Source organism: Loxodonta africana, chromosome 5 (assembly GCF_030014295.1).
Source record: "Loxodonta africana isolate mLoxAfr1 chromosome 5, mLoxAfr1.hap2, whole genome shotgun sequence".
NCBI lineage: Eukaryota > Metazoa > Chordata > Mammalia > Proboscidea > Elephantidae > Loxodonta > Loxodonta africana.
The window spans coordinates 27,482,723-27,501,586 of record NC_087346.1 but is presented as its reverse complement, the minus strand read 5'-3'; the positions used below and the strand labels follow the sequence as shown (position 1 = coordinate 27,501,586).

At 38.8% G+C, this 18,864-nt stretch overlaps 1 protein-coding gene across 7 annotated transcripts in view; it reads right to left on the bottom strand.

Moving 5' to 3' along the window:
• The window catches only part of PDE5A (phosphodiesterase 5A), a 160,572-nt gene that overhangs the window by 120,758 nt on the left and 20,950 nt on the right, over positions 1–18,864 (bottom strand). For all 7 annotated transcript variants that reach the window (XR_002785850.2, XR_010322028.1, XR_010322029.1 and 4 more), the window contains exons 2-3: positions 17,388–17,976; positions 6,822–6,911 (exon numbers count right to left, since the gene is read on the bottom strand). Coding sequence is in view for 4 of the 7 variants with exons in the window: in XM_003410498.4 (XP_003410546.1) it covers positions 6,822–6,911; positions 17,388–17,976 (679 nt within the window). In the remaining 3 variants the exon portion in view is untranslated. The remainder of the gene's footprint in view (positions 1–6,821; positions 6,912–17,387; positions 17,977–18,864) is intronic.

Sequence of the window (18,864 nt, the reverse complement as noted above, 5' to 3'; positions counted from 1 at the left end):
ACATTTTCTAGCCTAGATTTTACATTTACAATTTTACATTTACAAATTTTCTAGCCTAAAACAGCTTTCTGGAGTGGGTGCCAGCACCTTAAGAAACCAATCACTAAAAGGTACCCCAGGCAGTTTTGTAAACTCTACCACAATTAGTAAACAATTATTTAAATAATCACAGTTTGTTTTAGGTCACTTTAGTAATTAGTTAGGATATATGCTGGTTTTACTCAGTACAGTTGGATTAACACAAATGGAAGACACCAAATTAATTTTGCCTCATTTCTGAGGAAAACCATTTTTCTTTTAAGCTAAGGTTTGTTATTTAAAAAAAAAAAACAAAAGCAAAAACCCCAAATCAAAAACAGTTGCCAAACTATTGACTCCAACTCATGGCAACCTCATATGTCAGAGTTGAGCTGTACTCCACAGGGTTTTCAGTGGTTGATTTTTCAGAAGTATATTGCCAGGTCTTTCATCCAAGGCACCTCTGGGGGGACTCAAACCATCAACTTTTCAGTTAGCAGCCAAGTGTGTTAACTGTTTGCACCACCCATGGATGCCTGTTTATTAGAGGACAGTAAACAGACAAGTTAAGTCAGAAGCTGTGCCAGTTATCATTTGATCTCAGCTGGGTGGATATGATGTGGCTGATGACCTCTTTACACAATGCTTTCACTTCCTGTCTCTCTTAAAAGCTCTGTTAGTGCTACATCTCCTTTAAAAAAATAAAAAGAATTCATATTTATATTGACCCTTTGCCAGGAACTATGCTGAGCCCTTTACACCATCACTGCACTTAATTTATAACAATAACCCTATGAGATAGGAACTGTTATCACCCCCATTTTGCAGAAGAGGAAACTGAAGCTCAAAGGGATTAACTAATTCCATCCTGGTTACTCATCAAGTAAGTGGTAAAGATAAGATTCAAGCCCAAATAATGTCATGAGCAATCTAACGGTTATTCCCAAAAGTCTTAAGAATGAAACTCTCAATTTTATTTCAAAAGTTTCATGACAGAGTACTTCTGTGTCTATATAAAAACCAACAGTGCCCAGTGTTTTGTTACAAGGCTAGAAATTTAAAGATAATTCTGAAGGTCATGTACTACATCTCGTTAGGCATCTTGGTTCTCACTCAGCCAAATTACTTTTTCATATTAAAACAAGTTATGCTGGGAGTATGCCTATTCTTCTGATGGTTTCCCTTCATTCTTCTTCTCTGAAGAAATAATTACCAGAGAAAATGTTCTGGATCTGGTCAGTGTGAACTTGGGAGCAAGGGGGTGGGGACAGAGAATGGGGAAGGTCAGCAAGGTGTTTTCAAAAGCTGTGTTTTGGAAACCTTTCCTTCAGTAAAGTTACTAAGTCTACACTGAAGTTAATGAATGTTTCTATCTCATGAAATGCTTGGTGGGAGTGAACTTTCGTGGAAACCAGTGAAGAGCCTAAGCGTCACATCAAGTCATCATGGGGTGAAACAGGGACTGCAGGGGAGGACACAGGAGCAGAGAAGCAGATGGAGCATAAGGAAGTCCAAGAAACCATTTTAATCTGATCTCTCAGCAAACAGTGGGGCCCTAGGCTGAACTGGGTTATATATTCACGTAATCAAATTTCCCCCACTAGCATAGCTATAGGGTCACTATGTTTCAGAACTGACTGGACAGCAATAAGTTTTTTTAGTATGGCTAAAGTTAAAAAGACTGACACTATCAAGTGTTAGCAAGGACGTGAAGCAACTGGAACTCTCATACATTGCTGGTAGGAATGCAAACATGGTACAGCACTTTACTGAAGAGTTTGGAAGTTTCTTATAAAATTAAACGTACACCTACCATGTTGTTGTTGTTGTTAGGTATGAGTCAATCCTGACTCATATCGACCCTATGTACAACAGAACTAAATAGCACCTGGTCCTGTGCCATTCTCACAACAGTTGCTATGTTTGAGCCCATTGTTATAGCCACTGTGTCAATCCATCTCTGTCATGCATTGAGTTGTGTTCCCCAAAAATATGTGTCAACTTGGTTAGGTCATGGTCCCCAGTATTGTGTGGTTGTCCTCCATTTTGTGATTTTCCTATGTGTTATAAATAATAATCTCTGCCTGTGGTTAGAGAGGATTAGGGTGAATGTAACACCCTTGCTGAGGTCACAACCCTGATCCAAAGTAAAGGAAGTTTCCCTGGGGTGCGGCATGTACCACCTTTTATCTTGCAAGAGATAAAAGGAAAGGGAAGCAAGCAGAGAGTGGGGGACCTCACACCACCAAGAAAGCAGTGCCAGGAGCAGAGCACATCCTTTGGACCCAGGGTTCCTGCGCAGAGAAGCTCCCAGACCAAGAGAAGACTGATGACAAGGGCCTTCCTCCAGAGCTGACAGAAAAAGCCTTTCCCTGAAGCTGACATCCTGAATTTGGGCTTCTAGCCTACCAGACTGTGAGAGAATAAATTTCTCTTTGTTAAATACTGCCTGTGGTATGTCTGTTATACCAGCACTAGATGACTAAGACAATCTTCCTCTTTTTCGCTGACCCTCTACTTCACTAAGCATGATATCATTCTCCAGGAACTAGTCTCTCCTGATAACATGTCCAAAGCACATGAGACGAAGTCCCGCCATCCTTGCTTCCTGTACTTCTTCTAAGAGAGATTTGTTTGTTCTCCTGGCAGTCTGTGGTATATTCGATATTCTTCGCCAACACCATAATTCAAATGTATTAGTTCTTCGGTCTTCCTTATTCATTGTCCAGACTGAAAATACCATGGCTTGCGTCAGGCACACCTTATCACTCAAAGTTACATCTTTGTTTTTGAACACTTTAAAGAGGTCTTTTGCACCAGATTTGCTCAGTGCAAAAGTCATTTGATTTCTTGACTGTTGCTTCCATGGGTGCTGACTGTCGATGCGAGTAAAATGAAATCCCTAACGACTTCTATATTTTCTCCGTTTATGATGATGTTGCTTATTGGTCCAGTTGTAAGAATTTTTGTTTCCTTTATGTTGAGGAATAATTCATACTGAAGGCTGTAGTCTTTGATCTTCATCAATAAGTACTTCGAGTCCTCTTTGCTTTCTCAAGCAAGGTTGTGTCACCTGCATATCATAGGTTCTTCATATAGTCCAGCTTCTCGGGTTATTTGGTCATCATACAGATTGAATAAATATGGTGAACGGATACAACCCTGATGTACATCTTTCCTGATTTTAAACCACACAATATCCCCTTGTTTTGTTTGAACGGCTGCCTCTTGGTCTCCGTACAGGTTCTGCAAAAGCACAATGAAGTGTTCTGGAATTCCCGTTCTTTGCAATGTTATTCATAATTTGTTATGATCCACACAGTCGAATTCCTTTGCATAGTCAATAAAACACAGGTAAACACCTTTCTGGTACTCTCTGCTTTCAACCAAGATCCATCTGACATCAGCAATGATATCCCTCGTTCCACGTCCTCTTCTGAATCCAGCTTGAATTTCTGGCAGTTCCTTTTCGATATACTGCTGCAACCATTCTTGAATTTAATTGTGTGTGATATTAATGATATTGTTAGATAATTTCCGCATTCTTTTAGATCACCTTTCTTTGGAATGGACACAAATATGGATCTCTTTCAGTCAGTTGGCCAGGTAGCTGACTTCCAAATTTCTTGGCACAGACGAATGAGTGCTTCCAGCATTGCATCTGTTTGTTGAATCATCTCAATTGGTATTCTGTCAATTCCTGGAGCCTTGTTTTTTGCCACTGCTTTCAGTGCAGCTTGGACTTTTTCCTTCAATATCATTGGCTCTTGATCACATGCTGCCTCCTGAAATGGATGAACACTGACCAATTCTTTTTGGTACAGTGACTCTGTGTATTCCTTCTATCTCCTTTTGATGCTTCTTGCGTTGTTCAATATTTTGCCCATAGAATCCTTCAATACTGCAACTTGAGGCTTGAATTTTTTCTTCAGTTCTTATAGCTTGAGAAATGCTGAGTGTGTTCTTACCTTTTGGTTTTCTAACTGCAGGTTTTTGTGCATTTCATTATAATACTTTGTTTTCTTGAGCCACCCTCTGAACTCTTCTGTTCAGCTCTTCTACTTCATCATTTCTTCCATTTGCTTTAGCTACAATTCCCATATGACCCAGCAATTCCCCTCCTAGATAACTACCCAAGAGAAATGAAAACATATGTCCACATCCACATAAAGACCTGTATGTAAACAGTGACAGCAGCTTATTTTATAATAACTCAAATGTTTAACAACTACTGGATGGATAAACAAATTGTGGTACGGCCTTAAGACAGAATAAATGACTCTGCAATGAAAAGGAACAAGCTACTGAAACATGCAATAACATGTATGCATCTCAGAAGCATTATGCTAAGTGAAAGAAGCTAGATACAAAAGACTATCTTATATGACATTCTAGAAAATGCAAAACAATAGTGACAGAAAGCAGGTCAGTAACTGTCAGGTCTAGGGTTGGGGAGGGCAGGAGATCAACTGTAAAGGGGTATGGGGAGTTTTTGAGGTGATGGAAATGTTCTGTATCTTGACTGTAATGGTAGTTACGTGACTACATATGTACCTGTCAAAACTCATCAAACGTACATCTATAATGGATGAATTTTATTGCATGTAAATTATACCATAATACAGCTGTTCTCTTAAAAACATTAAGTCATCCTCAGTGATAATCTTAAAGGTAAAAAACATGTATCCTGAGGGTACTCTTTTGTAAAAGGAGTAGTCCCTAATGCCACACATTCTCAGGGACTCCCCTTGCCCACTGTTGGCAAGATTATTCATGCTATTTATAAACAGAGGTTCAATCAGATAATGATTCAGGCCAAGTCCTTCTGCCAGGACAAAGGTGTTTTGGGGGCCATGATTTTAAAAAATACTAACTAAAGGCTAAACATTAGTGGGACCAAGTTTTCTACATCTCCTTAAGTACACAAAATCACAGTCCTTGTTTTATATCTAGGGCTGCCAGAGAGAATAAATGATGTCAAGTCAAATTTGATTTTACATACATAACAAATAATTTTTTACTACAAGTACATCCCAAATATTGCAATGGACACATTTTTTATTTGCTGTATCTGTCCATCAAAGTCCATGCATGGTCTTTTTAGCTTTATTTATTAATTCACAAAATTAGTTAATTAACTAATTAAGTAACTAATTAATTAACCTCATATTCATATCTTAGCTGCAAGTATTTTTAGTAACGGCTGCTGGAGCTACCCTCTTAAGAAACCATCTAGCAACTCAAAGGTACTTATTTACGGCTCTGTTAATTAAAGTGTGGTCTGCAGACCAGCAACACCAGCATCAAATGGGCCCTTGTTAGCAAAGGAGAATCTCAGGTCCCACCTTCCAAAAAAAACCAGACCCACTGCCATCGAGTCGATTCCAACTCATAGTGACCCTATACGACAGAGCAGAACTGCCCCCACAGGGTTTCCAAGGAGCAGCTGGTAGATTTGAACTGCCGACCTTTCAGTTAACAGCCAAACTCTTAACCAGTGTGCCACCAGGGCCCCAAGACAAGGACTCACCTGGGATATGAACCTGGGACCTCTCGCACCCCAGGCCGAGCATCATAAAGAACCTGTATTTTAACAAGATCCTCAAGTAATACCTAAGCACATTAATGTTTCAGAAGAGCTGATTTAGGAATATTCCCAGAGGACTGGTCTACAGGATGCACTGAAGGGAAATTGGCACAGGCAGCAGGAATGAAAAAAAGAAAATGAAATGAGAAGCACTGTATAAGAAAAAAAAAATCAGCAGGACTTGGTAACAAGCTGGATGGAGAAGGAAAACAAAGATGTCAGAATCTGAATATAAATCAAAAAGAACCATCAAAGTATTTCTAATGTCTTTGTAAGTAACTCCCAACCTTGGCTGCACATTATCAGTCATGTGGGAGCTTTAAAAACACGGGTGCCTGGGTCCCAAGCCCAGAGATCCTGATTTAACTGACCTGAGGTGAATTCTCAGGTGATGCTAATGTGCAGCCAAGGTTAAAAGCCACTGATGAGGACCTTCCAATGTTTTCCCTTCGGGCAGTGATTCTCAACCCTGGCTAGAAAGGCTTGGGGAGCTTGGGAAATACATCACTGTCAGATCCAGCCCTAGAGATTCTGATTTAATTGATGGTTTTTCAGAAAGTCCCCAGTTGATCGTAATGTGCAGCCAGGACTGAGAATGTTCACTTGAAATGTGTAGTTTAATTTAAAATTTATTAACTATCTTTTTTCAAATGAGTGCAAAGGGAAGAGGAAACTCAGTGCTGACAAAATTCAAATCTTTTACTTAACACAAAATATGAGCCAACATATTTTCATTTGTTTGTCATAATTTCACAACAAAATTTACACAACTGTTTGGAATTAGCTACAATTTCAGTTTTTTCAAAATCTCATTTTGAATCCAAAGATACCAGCTGATGATCACTACAATCGAATGAGGATTTACAAAATAAGCATTATTTAAACACTTACCTAAAATATAAATGGAATAAACTGATTCCAACCACAACTATAATTACATATCTTAAGATAGAATAAGGCTTTCTGGGGGAGGGGAAAAAGACATGTCTGAAATCTAATTGTAAACAAAGACTTCAGTAAAATTTCTACCAGGACTGAACCCTGTAACTAAAGTCTAAATAAAAAACATCAAGCAGAATATTTAAGTACTCTATAGTTAATTTATCAGTATATTATCTATCGTTTCAAATGTGTGCAAAGTAAAAAAAAAAAAAAAAAAAATTTTTTCCAAAAAATATTTCCAAATAACATTTTATAAAATAGAAAATTGTCTTACCTCTTCCCTATGATTCTTAATTGGCATACAAAGAATACTTTGTGTCTTGTAGCCTGTAATTTGGTCAACTTCTGCATTGAACCGAGGATCCTAGTAAGGAAAAAGAAATTCAATTTAGTGACTGATCTGCTCAAGGACTGATTTGATTTTTCTCATTTATAAGATTAGAGATATTTAACCTTTGACTTACTTTGTTACTCCAAATAACAATTCCACCATAGTGAAACGAGGGCATCAAATCATGTGAGGACATATCAGTTTTGACCAAGATAAATGTCAATTTTTTTTTTTTTTTTAGCAGCTAGTATTTAGGAGAAACAACAAAATACAGACTGAACAAATGTCTGGTAATAAAGGAAACTCAAAAGTTTAGGTAGTCTTGGATCCCTGGTGGTGGAGTGGTTAAGCGTTCAGCTACTAACCAAAAAAGGTCGGCAGGTCAAATCCATCAGCCACTCCTTGGAAACCCTGTGGGGCAGTTCTACTCTGTCCTATACAGTCCCTATGAGTTGAAATCGACTCAGTGGCAACAAGTTTAGATAGTCTTACTGAAATTTAGGAAAAAGTGGCATCTCTCCATCTCTATAACATGATTTACTTGTCCCCATATCTCAGTACCTGATTCTTCTGGCCATTCAAAGAAAAGCATCTCCAACCCTGAAACATCCTATAAAACCTACCACCTCCAAAATCTTTCCAACATTAATTTTACTTGTCTTGCAATGGTTGTTTATACATTTCCTCATACTCTGTACTTCTATTTCAGATATGCAAATGTATTTACATCTTTAAGAGTGTGTGTGTGTGTGTGTGTGTACAGAATAGCTGCATGGCCTCAATTCACACTATAAACAATTCAAAGTCAGGGACTAGTCTCCTTAAAATTCCTCTGAATCTCCTATTTTACAAAGCACATTGTGCACATCCAATCTCACAAAGGACTTTGTAAAAGTTCTAAACATGGTTCAAAAAAAAAAAAGGTACAAGACTATTTGCCATTAAATTTTACACTGAGAAGACCAAAAATTAGGCAGGAAGCTCTATAAAATCCAGTTGTCACAGAGTCACTTCCCACTCACGGCAACCTCATGTGTCTTAAAGTAGAACCACACTCCACAGAGTTTTCAATGGCTGATTTTTGGGAGGAGCAGATCACCAGGCTTTTTTTCCAAGGCATCTCTGGGTGGATTCAAACCACTGACCTTTCGGTTAGCAGCTGAGTACATTAATCACTTGCACTATCCAGGAACTCCATAAACTCTACACAGAGCTGTTTCTGGTTCATCACTTTATCCCCAATACTTAGCACAAGAACTCAAGAGTATTTGTTAAATAAATGAAGAAATTCATTAAGGAATGATATCACAGTTATTAAACATGATCATTTTTCGTTTATTATCGTTTAAAGCAAACCTTTAGGTAGGAGGAAAAACATACTAGAGGAAGTCAACAGATACCACTATTATTAGAATTAATATTAGAATGGAAAAAGAAAATACCAAAACATAAATGAAGGAGTGCTGTTCCCTTCAAAGTTACATACTTAACCTAATAATAGTATCACTGCTCCCAAAATTCTGCCTTTGAAAGCCCCTTCAGGGAATGTGGAATATTCACATTGGAAAATCCTCATCTTTTGAAGGTCATTTTTTTTTAAATCTAAATGTGAAAAATAAAAATGCATCCCAGGCAAGTATTTTGTTAATGAATATTTGACTTTGAAAAGGTCATTTTATAAAGAAGATTAAAACAAACTCTCTAATCAAAGCAGTAGAGTCTGACAGACTGAAATCAGTAGGCATTCATTACTTTGTGTATGTGCAGTTACACAAGTTTAAAATCAGTAACATCCCTGGATTTCACTTTTCTTTGAAGGCGGTGGGAGTAATATATCCTTCAAATTCGCATTAGGTGACGTTCCAAACTCTGGTATCACACACAGTTGTCCTTTAACAATGCACTCATTGCAAAGGACTTCTAACCTCTGTAGCTCCAGAAACACTAACAAGAAAAAGGTGCACTACTATTATAGTGATTATCCTTCTGATAGTTTATGAGAACATAACAGTGTGAGAAAACACAAGCTTTGGATATGCATTTGCCATCACAAAGTAACTGGTATCATCTTGCCCTCCTGCTGAAAACAATGATAAAATTAGACAAAATATATGAGACAACTAAACTACAGACAGTGCAAGGAGCAAACACACATGACTGCCACACAAAATCCTTGCTTTGTGCTTGGAGGTATTTTCCTGCTGTGAAGAAGGCAGGTGGCACACAAGTGGAGCAATGATCTCAGTGAAGAGAAGAGAAAGGAGTTCTGAGATTCTGAGGTGGCTAAAATTTGTAGGGCAAAGTACCTGAGAAGAGAGAGCAATTTGGAGAAAAGGAGGTACAAGGAGAGAGGGCTAGCAGAAGACTGACTGCTTAATTCCTTCAGACATGTACAGAGAAAGACTGCAAAAATAATAGAAATTACCTTCGGAAGGCTGAAAGCTGAATGGTGATACCAGTTAGGGAAGAGCTTGGAGACTTTGCAGGTCCAGTCCGACCTGAGGAGAGACCTCACTGAGCCCTTCAGGCATTCAGTTGTGACACAGAAATGTTACTCTTTAGAAGCAGGATCATACCCTAGAATTGGGAATACTCCCTAAGACTAAATTAAAAACTAAAATAGATCCACTGTAACAGATAATAAGACCAAGTGTGGCAGGACCAAAATGATCTGCCAATAATTTTACTACTTGCCTGAACAAATCTCAGCCCTACTTTAAAGGGAGATATAATCCAAATGCCCTGCAATGTAACATCTACAATATTTAGCATACAATAAAAATTATTACACACGTGAACAAACAAGAAAATATAACCCATAGTCAAGAGAAAAATCAGTCAATAGAAAATGACCCCAAGATGATTCAGATGTTGGGATAAGCAGACAAGGACTCAAAGAAGTCCTTGTATTTAGGGACTTAAAGGAAAATATGATAAGAATGAACAGATGAGAACCTCAGCAAAGGAAGGAAACACTATAAAAAAGCCAAACAGAAAATCCAGGACTGAAAAGTACAACGTGTAAAATAAAAAATTCACTGGTGGGTTTAACCACAAATCGAAAATAGCAGAAAAAGTCAGCGAACCTGAAGACACAGCAACAGAAAGTATCCATTCATAAGGACAGAGGGAAAAAAAAAAGAAAAAAAACGTATATCTATACATATAAGCCAAAACCAAACTCGTTGCTGTTGAGTCGATTCCAACTCACAGCAACCCTATACAACAGAGTAGAACTGCCCTATAGGGTTTCCAAGAAGCGGATGGTGGATTAGAACTGCCAACCTTTTGAGTAGCAGCCGAGCTCTTAACCACTGTGCCACCAGGGCCGTATATGTATGTGTATGTGTGTGTATATATATATACACACAAAGTTAACAGAACCTTGGTGTTTTCCGGGACAATATCAAATGGTCTAACATCTATATAATTGGAATCCCAAAGAGATAACAGAAAATAAGGCAGAAAAGTATTTAAAGATATAATGATCCAAAATTTCTCATCTTAAACTCACACAACACATTACATAAAGGGTGAAAAATGATACTAAGGATGGCTGACTTCTCAGGAAAAAATGAAGACCAGAAAACATTTTATAATGGGTTGAGAGAAAACTACTCTCAACTGAGAATTCTCTAGCCAATGGAACTATCCTTCAAGAACGCAGGTAAAATAAAGGCATTTTGAAATAAACGAAAACTGAGAGAAACTCTCACCAACAGATCTACACTACCAGAAATGCCAAAGGAAGTTCTTTGGCATGAAGGGAAAGATATCAATATCTACAGAAAGGAATAAAAAGTTGGGTTGAGCATTCTGAGTAAAAATATAGAAGATAAGGAAGCCTGGTCCATCGTTTTCGGAGAAGGAAATACCTAACAGAGAAAGGAGAAAGAAAAAATAATGCACCTTGAGGTGCTGGACTGAAATTACCATGTTTTTATGTAAATAATGCATGCCTTCTGCGTTTGTTTGCTGGCTGCACCTTCCCCCCATGAGGTACTACTATAAGTGCACTATGCTAATTTTTTCTTACAACAACAGGTGGAAGAGGATGGGCATGGCAAAGCTTATGAGGGTGCCTCTCAGGGGGAGGGCACGGCCGGCAAACAAGCGCAGGAGGCATGCATTATTTGCATAAAAATACAGTAGAGGTATCAGTATGCATTCATGGTTTTAATACAGCAGATGGACAGAAATAAATAAAATATTGGTGTATCTATATATATATTTTTTTCCCCTAGCTCTGTCTGCTGACATTCTAGTAGCAGTGAGCACATACTAGAAACGATGGGCACCTAACGCCCAGAACTTGGTTTCTAAATACCATCCTGTCCACTAAAAGGAACCAGGGCTTGTTAGAAAAAGGAAAAGATTCTAGGACTAAAGCAGGGACAGCATAAGATGACCTTGAACATCTTGTGCCAGAAGTAAGAAAGTGCCTAAGGATGATAGGGACATATCGAAGAGAGATAGGGGCCAGCAAACATGGTATAATTTCAGCATCAAAATAAAGATAAAACTAATCCACAGAGTTTCCAAGGAACACCTGGTGGATTTGAACTGCCAACCTTTTGGGTAGCAGCACTAGCACTTAACAACTACCCCACCAGGGTTTCCAATATCAGATTATAACTCATTAAATAAAAATCCGTGAGTCAATACTGTTACAACTGAATGAATAAAGAAGGCAAAGCTCTTTCTTACACTAGAGCGCCAACTAATAAATATAGATGGCATGATGGGGTTAGAAAGTCAGGGGATGATAAAATTGGTATGTATATGGTTGATGAGGAATATAATATCTGCAGTCTCAAAGTATCTCCCATAAGATACTTATTCATTATAAAGGGAAAATCACACCTTTGTAATGAAGATATCTGGTGGACATCGCTTAACCAAGTTATCAAATTTAACATCATCAATACCATGGCAAAATGACATCATATGCTTCCTGACAAGATACAGTGAGATAGTTACAACAACATCCATGGTATTCCTGCCAAAAGTGAATAGCCCCAACCCAGTGCCGTCGAAGTGAATACGTAACTTGAATATATTCAGGAAGGACATTCTTCAAAATAATAAGCCTGTGCTCCTCGAGGAGCCCTGGTGGCGTAGTGGTTAAGAGCTCAGCTGCTCATCAAAAGGTCAGCAGTTTGAGTCCACCAGCTGCTCCTTGGAAGCCCTAGGGGGCAGCTCTACTCTTTCCTATAGGGTCGCTATGAATCAGAATCGACTCAAGGGCAATGGGTTTGGTTTGGGTTTTTTTTTTTTTTTTTTTTGTATTCAACAAAAATATCAAAGTCAAGAAAGACAGAGAAAGGCTGAGAATTGTTCCAGATTTAAAGGAGACTGAAGAGACGTGACAACTCTACACAATATGTGATCCTGGACCGGGGGTAAAAAAATAACTATATCCATTGCTGTCTAGTCCATTTTGACTCATAGCGACCCTAAAGACAGAGTACACCAAGGGTTTCCAAAGCTGTAAATCTTTATGGAAGCAGACTGCCACATCTTTCTCCCAAGAAGAGGCTGGTGGGTTCGAACTACTGACCTTCTGGTTTGCAGCCAAGCACTTAACCACCGTGTACTGTAGCAATGTAAAATTTCCTAATTTTGATAAGTGTAGTATAGCTGCGTGAGAGGATATTCTTGTTAGAAAATATATGCTTAATACTCAGTAAACATATATCTCCAGCTTAGTATTATATTATTCAGAAGCATAATAAGCATACATTATTTATACGCATTTTAGAGAGAAAATAAAAAGAAAATGGGGCAAAACATAAACAACTACAGAATCTGGGTAGAGAGTATGTGGACATTTCTTATACTCTTCTTGCAGCTTTTCTGTGAGCTTGAAATTGTATCAAAATCAAAACAACAGGAAGCAAAAAGTCAAACAAACAATACAGATGACTTGCCAAATTAAAAGGATGGTGTTCTTCCACGGAGAAGCATTTCTAAGACAACGCCTAAAAGTGATCAGAATGTCGATCAATGACATGTACAGAACAATCCAGAATAGCAGTTCCCAAACTGTGTTCCTTAGTGCACAATTATTCCATGAGAGATTATAAGATTTATCAACATGAAAACAGTTGCTATTGTTATTTCTTCCTTCCAAAATTCATTTCAGAGATAATTTTTATTCATCAGAATTTCTTGAGAGAGCACATATTTCTTCAGAAAAGTATCTTGGTAAGTATTTGGAATAAAAAGTAATGCCTGCAGGGTGAGAGAAGGTGCAGATGTATTTCTTTGGAGAAAGAATGAAAAGGGAGAGATGAAGTGGGGGTGGGAAGAATTGCAGCCACATGGTGAAACCCACATAAGTGGCAATGGGCCTTTCCCTAAGTCCCTCCAAATTCTCTCTCTAGAAATCATGGCACACATGGAGTGGCTGCCTTGTGAAAACAGGGTAAGAGCCCAAGTTTTTCATTCCAGTTGACTCAGGAGAGAAAGGGGTGTTCTGACAATGTAAAACCCACCTCATAGCAACGCCATGTGACAGAGTAAACTGCCGCATATGTCCTAGGCTATCATTTTTATGGAAGCAGATTGCTAGGTCTTTCTCTGGTGGAGCTGTTGGGTAGGTCCGAACGGCCAACCTTTTGGTTAGCAGCCAAGCACTTAACCATTACACCACAAGGGCTCCTTAACCCGTTGCCGTCGAGTTGACTCCAACTTATAGGAACCCTACGGGACAGAGCAGAACTTCCCTATAGGGTTTCCAAGGAGCACCTGGTGGATTCCAACTGCCAACCTTTTGGTTAGCAGCTGTACCAGTTAACCACTACGCCACCAGGATTTCCGAGGGCTCCTTAAGGCTTCCCTTAAACCAAAAACCAAAGGCGTTGCCATCGAGTCAATTCCAACTCATAACAACCCTACAGGACAGGGTAAAACTGCCTTGTAAGATTTTCAAGGCTAAAATCTTTATGGAAGCAGACTGCCACATCCTTCTTCCATGGTGCGGCTGGTGGGTTCAAACCACTGACCTTTCAGTTAGCAGCCAAGTGCTTAACCACTGCACCACCTTCCGGAGGACATGGAAATTGGGTTACGAGACAATCCAGTCTAGATATCGAATATTACCTAGTTTTTATAGAGAAGGAAAACTCCAAACACATTTAACATAGCTGCTCTTATTAAGTATGTGTTAATATCTCCTTATCATTAATAAATGCTATGCCACATCCTATACGGTTGCTATGAGTTGGAATCAACTTGACAGCAGTGGGTTCAGTTTTTGATTTTTTATGCCACATCCAAGGAAGTTAGATGAGTAACCGGCTGATACAGGAGGCGGTGATGCGTGAACCTTTCACTGGCATTTGTGGTCTGAGAGTTACTGGTCTAAATTTTGGATTCTGTCTTATATCTTAAATATATCAACGCGCTATTTTATTAGTAATAAAAAACTGAATTCCCTATTTCACTCTATTACGAAGTCTTAAAAAGTGAATCAAACGTTTACCTTTTCTTACAATTAATTTACCTATGAGACTAGTTTTTATTTGTGGTTTTAATCTGAGCATTATTACATTTCGTGACCACCTCTTGGTTTTCAACTATTACATTACAATCTTTAAAGTGTTCTGTGGTTAAAAAAGCTGAAAGCGTATTGCTTTAGAGTGTCATTTTTACAGATGCATGCTTAAAGAAAAAGTACTGTTAGGGAGAACTCAGAAGAAAATATTAGAATGGATTTTCAAGTCGTAACTACTTTCACAGCAGGCTAAGGGCCAGTATTTTGATTATTCAAATTTGGACAGGGCTCAGTAATAAATTACTCATTAGCCAACTGACTTCCACTGCTAAAACCAATGTAATAAACAAGATATCACTGATCAATCACATAATTTCTAATGACGTTCCTGGGACACGAATAAGTTCTGCAAAGGCCACTGTGAACACATGTCAAGGGTGCCAAGGGTGAAGTGGCAACATGAGGAATCCACAGGCTAAGTGGCTTCACCCCTAGAAGCACTGCAAATCAAGGACACTGGGCCTCCTTTAGAGAGCAGCAGCAGAATACAATCATTATTAACTGCAAAACAAAAAATACTTTGTCAAAGACTTAAAGACGGTAAGTAGATCAAATAATATGCATACAAGTGAAAAATTCTCAGGGCTGGAGAAACTTAGGACCATGCAGACAAATGACGGTTTTCTCAGCAACACTGAAGAATGTTTATGGTCCTACTGTACTTGAGACTGTAGTGCCATTGAAAAGCGGAAACCCAGCTGTCACCTAAGACAGGAAGGGAATTCTGCAGATTTGGCAGCAATCCTTCAGCTGTGTCTTTAATACCCCTCTTGGATCTGCTACTGTGTGACGTTACTACAGAGCTCAAAGAGGTTGTGAAGACAGCTCCAGAAGACAAGTAAATTTGTCAAACAGAATAGAGAAATAAATAAATTGCTCACACAAACTGCATTTCTTTTCAGTAGAAAGGATTCTGAAAAACAAAAAGGTCTCAGGATTTTACCTATCTGAACTGTCACATCTCTCCCCACATCCCTCCCCTTGGTATTCCTCAGTCACCTTCGACTCCTATTTTCCCCTTCCTTCCATCTCCTACAGGCCAACAGACTCTCTCTTCATCTGAAATCCATTCTCTCCTTTTGATTGTGAAGGCCAGTTCCCTGGTTCAGGTCCTTCACTTCCTCCTACCTAGTTTATTAAAAAAATTTTCTATTCTCTCAGCTTTCCGTATTCCTTACTCTAATTCATTTTATAACCATTGTAAAATTCACCTTTCTTAACACACAGTTGTACTCAAACCATCCTCAATTGCTCCTCATGGCTCTGAACTGAACACACTTTTCAGGGTGGCATTCAAGACCCTAGTAATCTCCCAGCCCTGTTCCCATAGCTCTTCAGTGTATATCCTGAGTATTACCCATATATCTCCAAATAAAAGCCAAATAGCCCAACTTCCTTGTACCTTCTTCAAACTGCTGTTTACATCTGCATCTCATCATGCACACATCTCCATCTGTTCAAATCTTATCTATTTTCCAGGGTTGCATCAAGCACTGCCTCCTCAAAGAAACCTTTCCCCATCTTCCCAACTAGATGTCATCACTTCCTTCCCTGAATCTACCACATTTTCCTTGGCACCTATTATGATCTGCTGTTTCTTCTATTTAAGGAACCCTGGTGGCGTAGTGGTTAAGTGATATGGCTGCTAACCAAAACGTCAGCATTTGGAATCCACTAGATGCTCCTTGAAACCCTATGAGGCAGTTTTACTCCGTCCTCTAGGGTTGCAACGGGCCGGGATCAACTTGACAGTAATAGGTTTGTTTTTTTGCTGGTGCAATGGTTAAGCACCCAGCTATTAAGCAAGAGGTTGGCAGTCTGAACCCACCAGACACTCTGTGGGAGAAAGATGTGGCAGTCTGTGTCTGTAAAGATTTACAGCCTTGGAAACTCTATGGGGCAGTTCTCCTCTGCCCTATAGTAGTTGCTATGAGTTGGAATCGACTCGATGGCAATGAGTTTTTTTTTTTTTTTTTGGCTATCTACTATAATTTTCGTTTGACCAATGTTTATTAAGACCTGACTATGTGCCAGGTACCATATTAGGAAACAGGAATACGAGAGCAAATAAAACACTTATGATCCCTCAAATCACATAAGAGTGAGCCAATTGCCACTGAACCACTTCGTGTACCACACAGCAGACAGCTAAACCAACTGTTCAATCACGGTGCTATAAAACACCCTGCAAACATACTGAGCGTCATGCAACTTGGTATGTTTTTGTTTTGTTTAAAAACCATAATTTTATTAATAAAAAGGATCCTTTTAAATGGGAAATATAAGAATTTTATAATATAATCCTTAACCCCAAAATTAAAGACCAGTGGTTAACTATAGCAAAAGCGGAAGAAATGTCAAATCTTAAGGAAAAAATGCTTATTTTTCCCAAAACATTCAAAAATTTATTTGCTTAAAAACAAACAAAAGAAAGTATACAAGGAAAGAAAAGCGACTTTGGTATCAATGTGACTTTGAACGAACAGGATTTAATGAAATAAGATTGTCCTTGGTAGGGTTTTTTTTTTTTTTTTTGACAGTTTTTGTTTCATTTATTTTAAACTTTTTCTCATTTTAGAGTCTCAGTAAAATCTTCAGAAGTTCATGTGAAGATAATATGATGACTATTCAAATATTATCAGGTAAAATCAGATAAAAAGCTGAGAGAATACAATAATGAGATGAGCTCTGCTAAATTATTACTAAAGAGGAAAACAAGACAAGATTTCGCTCAGGTCCATATCCTTGACTCTTTAAAGAAACTCTTTAAGCTCCTTTATTTAAAAGATGGGAAACCTCTTCTATACAGTACAGTTTTAAATAGGTATGCAAATTATTGCATTTCGGTTATCCTACTTCTTCTCAATTTCAAATAACCCCACCATTCGAAACAGTCGTCCTCCCTCATAGTCCCCTCCCACCCACCTCTGCTCCAATGGTTCCCTATTTACCTCGTATGCGTCTTTGATGTTCAAGGGCTCACCAAGCGCTGCCACATGTCCCACAATGCCTTTGTTCCATTCTAAGCGGATACAATTATTTGAAGCTTCTTCCAGTGTTGTGCCTTCAGCAACATCAAAGAGGCGGCTGATAAGAAACTTGTCATTGGAGCTGTCCTCACAGACAAGGAACAGCGAATAGCGGTCAGCAGAGATGAGTCCATGAATATGCAAGAAAATTTTGTGACATAAGGCTGTGACATCCAAATGACTGGAAATATCTTTCACTAATTCCAAGAGCCGTGAGCACTGATCTCCTTCTTCATTGTCAAACCTTCGGGGGGTTAGAGGCATCTGTTCCTTCTTTTCTGAGTCAGAGAGGAAGCTCACAGTTCCCTCAGAATCCTTGACGACAATGGGTCTAAGGGGCCGGTCAAATTCAGAAGCAGAGATTTTCCTGGTTGGTGTCCCAGGGGCACTGCTATCTGCACGAGACGTCTGCTGTGAGGGGCAAGAGCAAGATTCGGTGTGGCCTCTGAGGCCTTCCTTGCAGACAGGAATGGTGTGAACTCTCTCAGCAAACCATGCATTGACCATTTCTCTGCAGAACAGAACATCCAGACACATTAAATATTTGGAGACAGACGGTGCTACCTCCCAAACCAAACCAAAACCAATTCCAATTCATGGTGACCCCATGTGTTACAGAGTAAAACTGTTCCATAGGGTTTTCTTGGCTGTAATCTTTATGGAGGCATATCACTAGGCCTTTCTTCTGTGGTGCCACTACCAAAACCAAACCAAACCCAGTGCCGTCGAGTCGATTCCGACTCCTAGAGACCCTACAGGATAGAGCAGAACTGCCCCATAGAGTGTCCAAGGAGCGCCTGGCAGATTTGAACTGCCAACCCTTTGGTTAGCAGCCACTAGGTGGGTTCAAACCACCAGTCTTTGGGTTAGCAGTCCACAGCACCCAGAGACCTGTGCTACCTCCAAAAGCTACTAAAAAATCCCTTTACTGTAAACTGATCAGATAATTGTTTCATTTTTCAAAGAAAAACATGGTGATTAGTTAAGACAGATAATTTCATTCTGAAAAACTGTAAAAGATATTTGCTTCGATGAACATTTCAGTAATGTCAGAATTCCAAATATATATATTTGTAGATTATCTGATTTACAACACATCAAGCAACAAGTTTGCCTCTCCCAAAGTGAGCTTGCATTAAGACACTAAACTCAACATTAGTGTTAGGAAAATATATATATGGAAGTTAATTTGCTATTTAAAACACATAACTTGTTCTGAACTTAAATATTTTAAAATTTAAAAAATATATTTACCTAAACTGGGGGGCTAATATGCATAATTTTAGATCATTATATCTATATATCACTATATACAGACAGATGAGATTTAGAAGTGGAAATGGAAAACAGAAAATCTGATCTGGTGATAGGCTTCTGTAAGTGTTATCCCAACAATGCT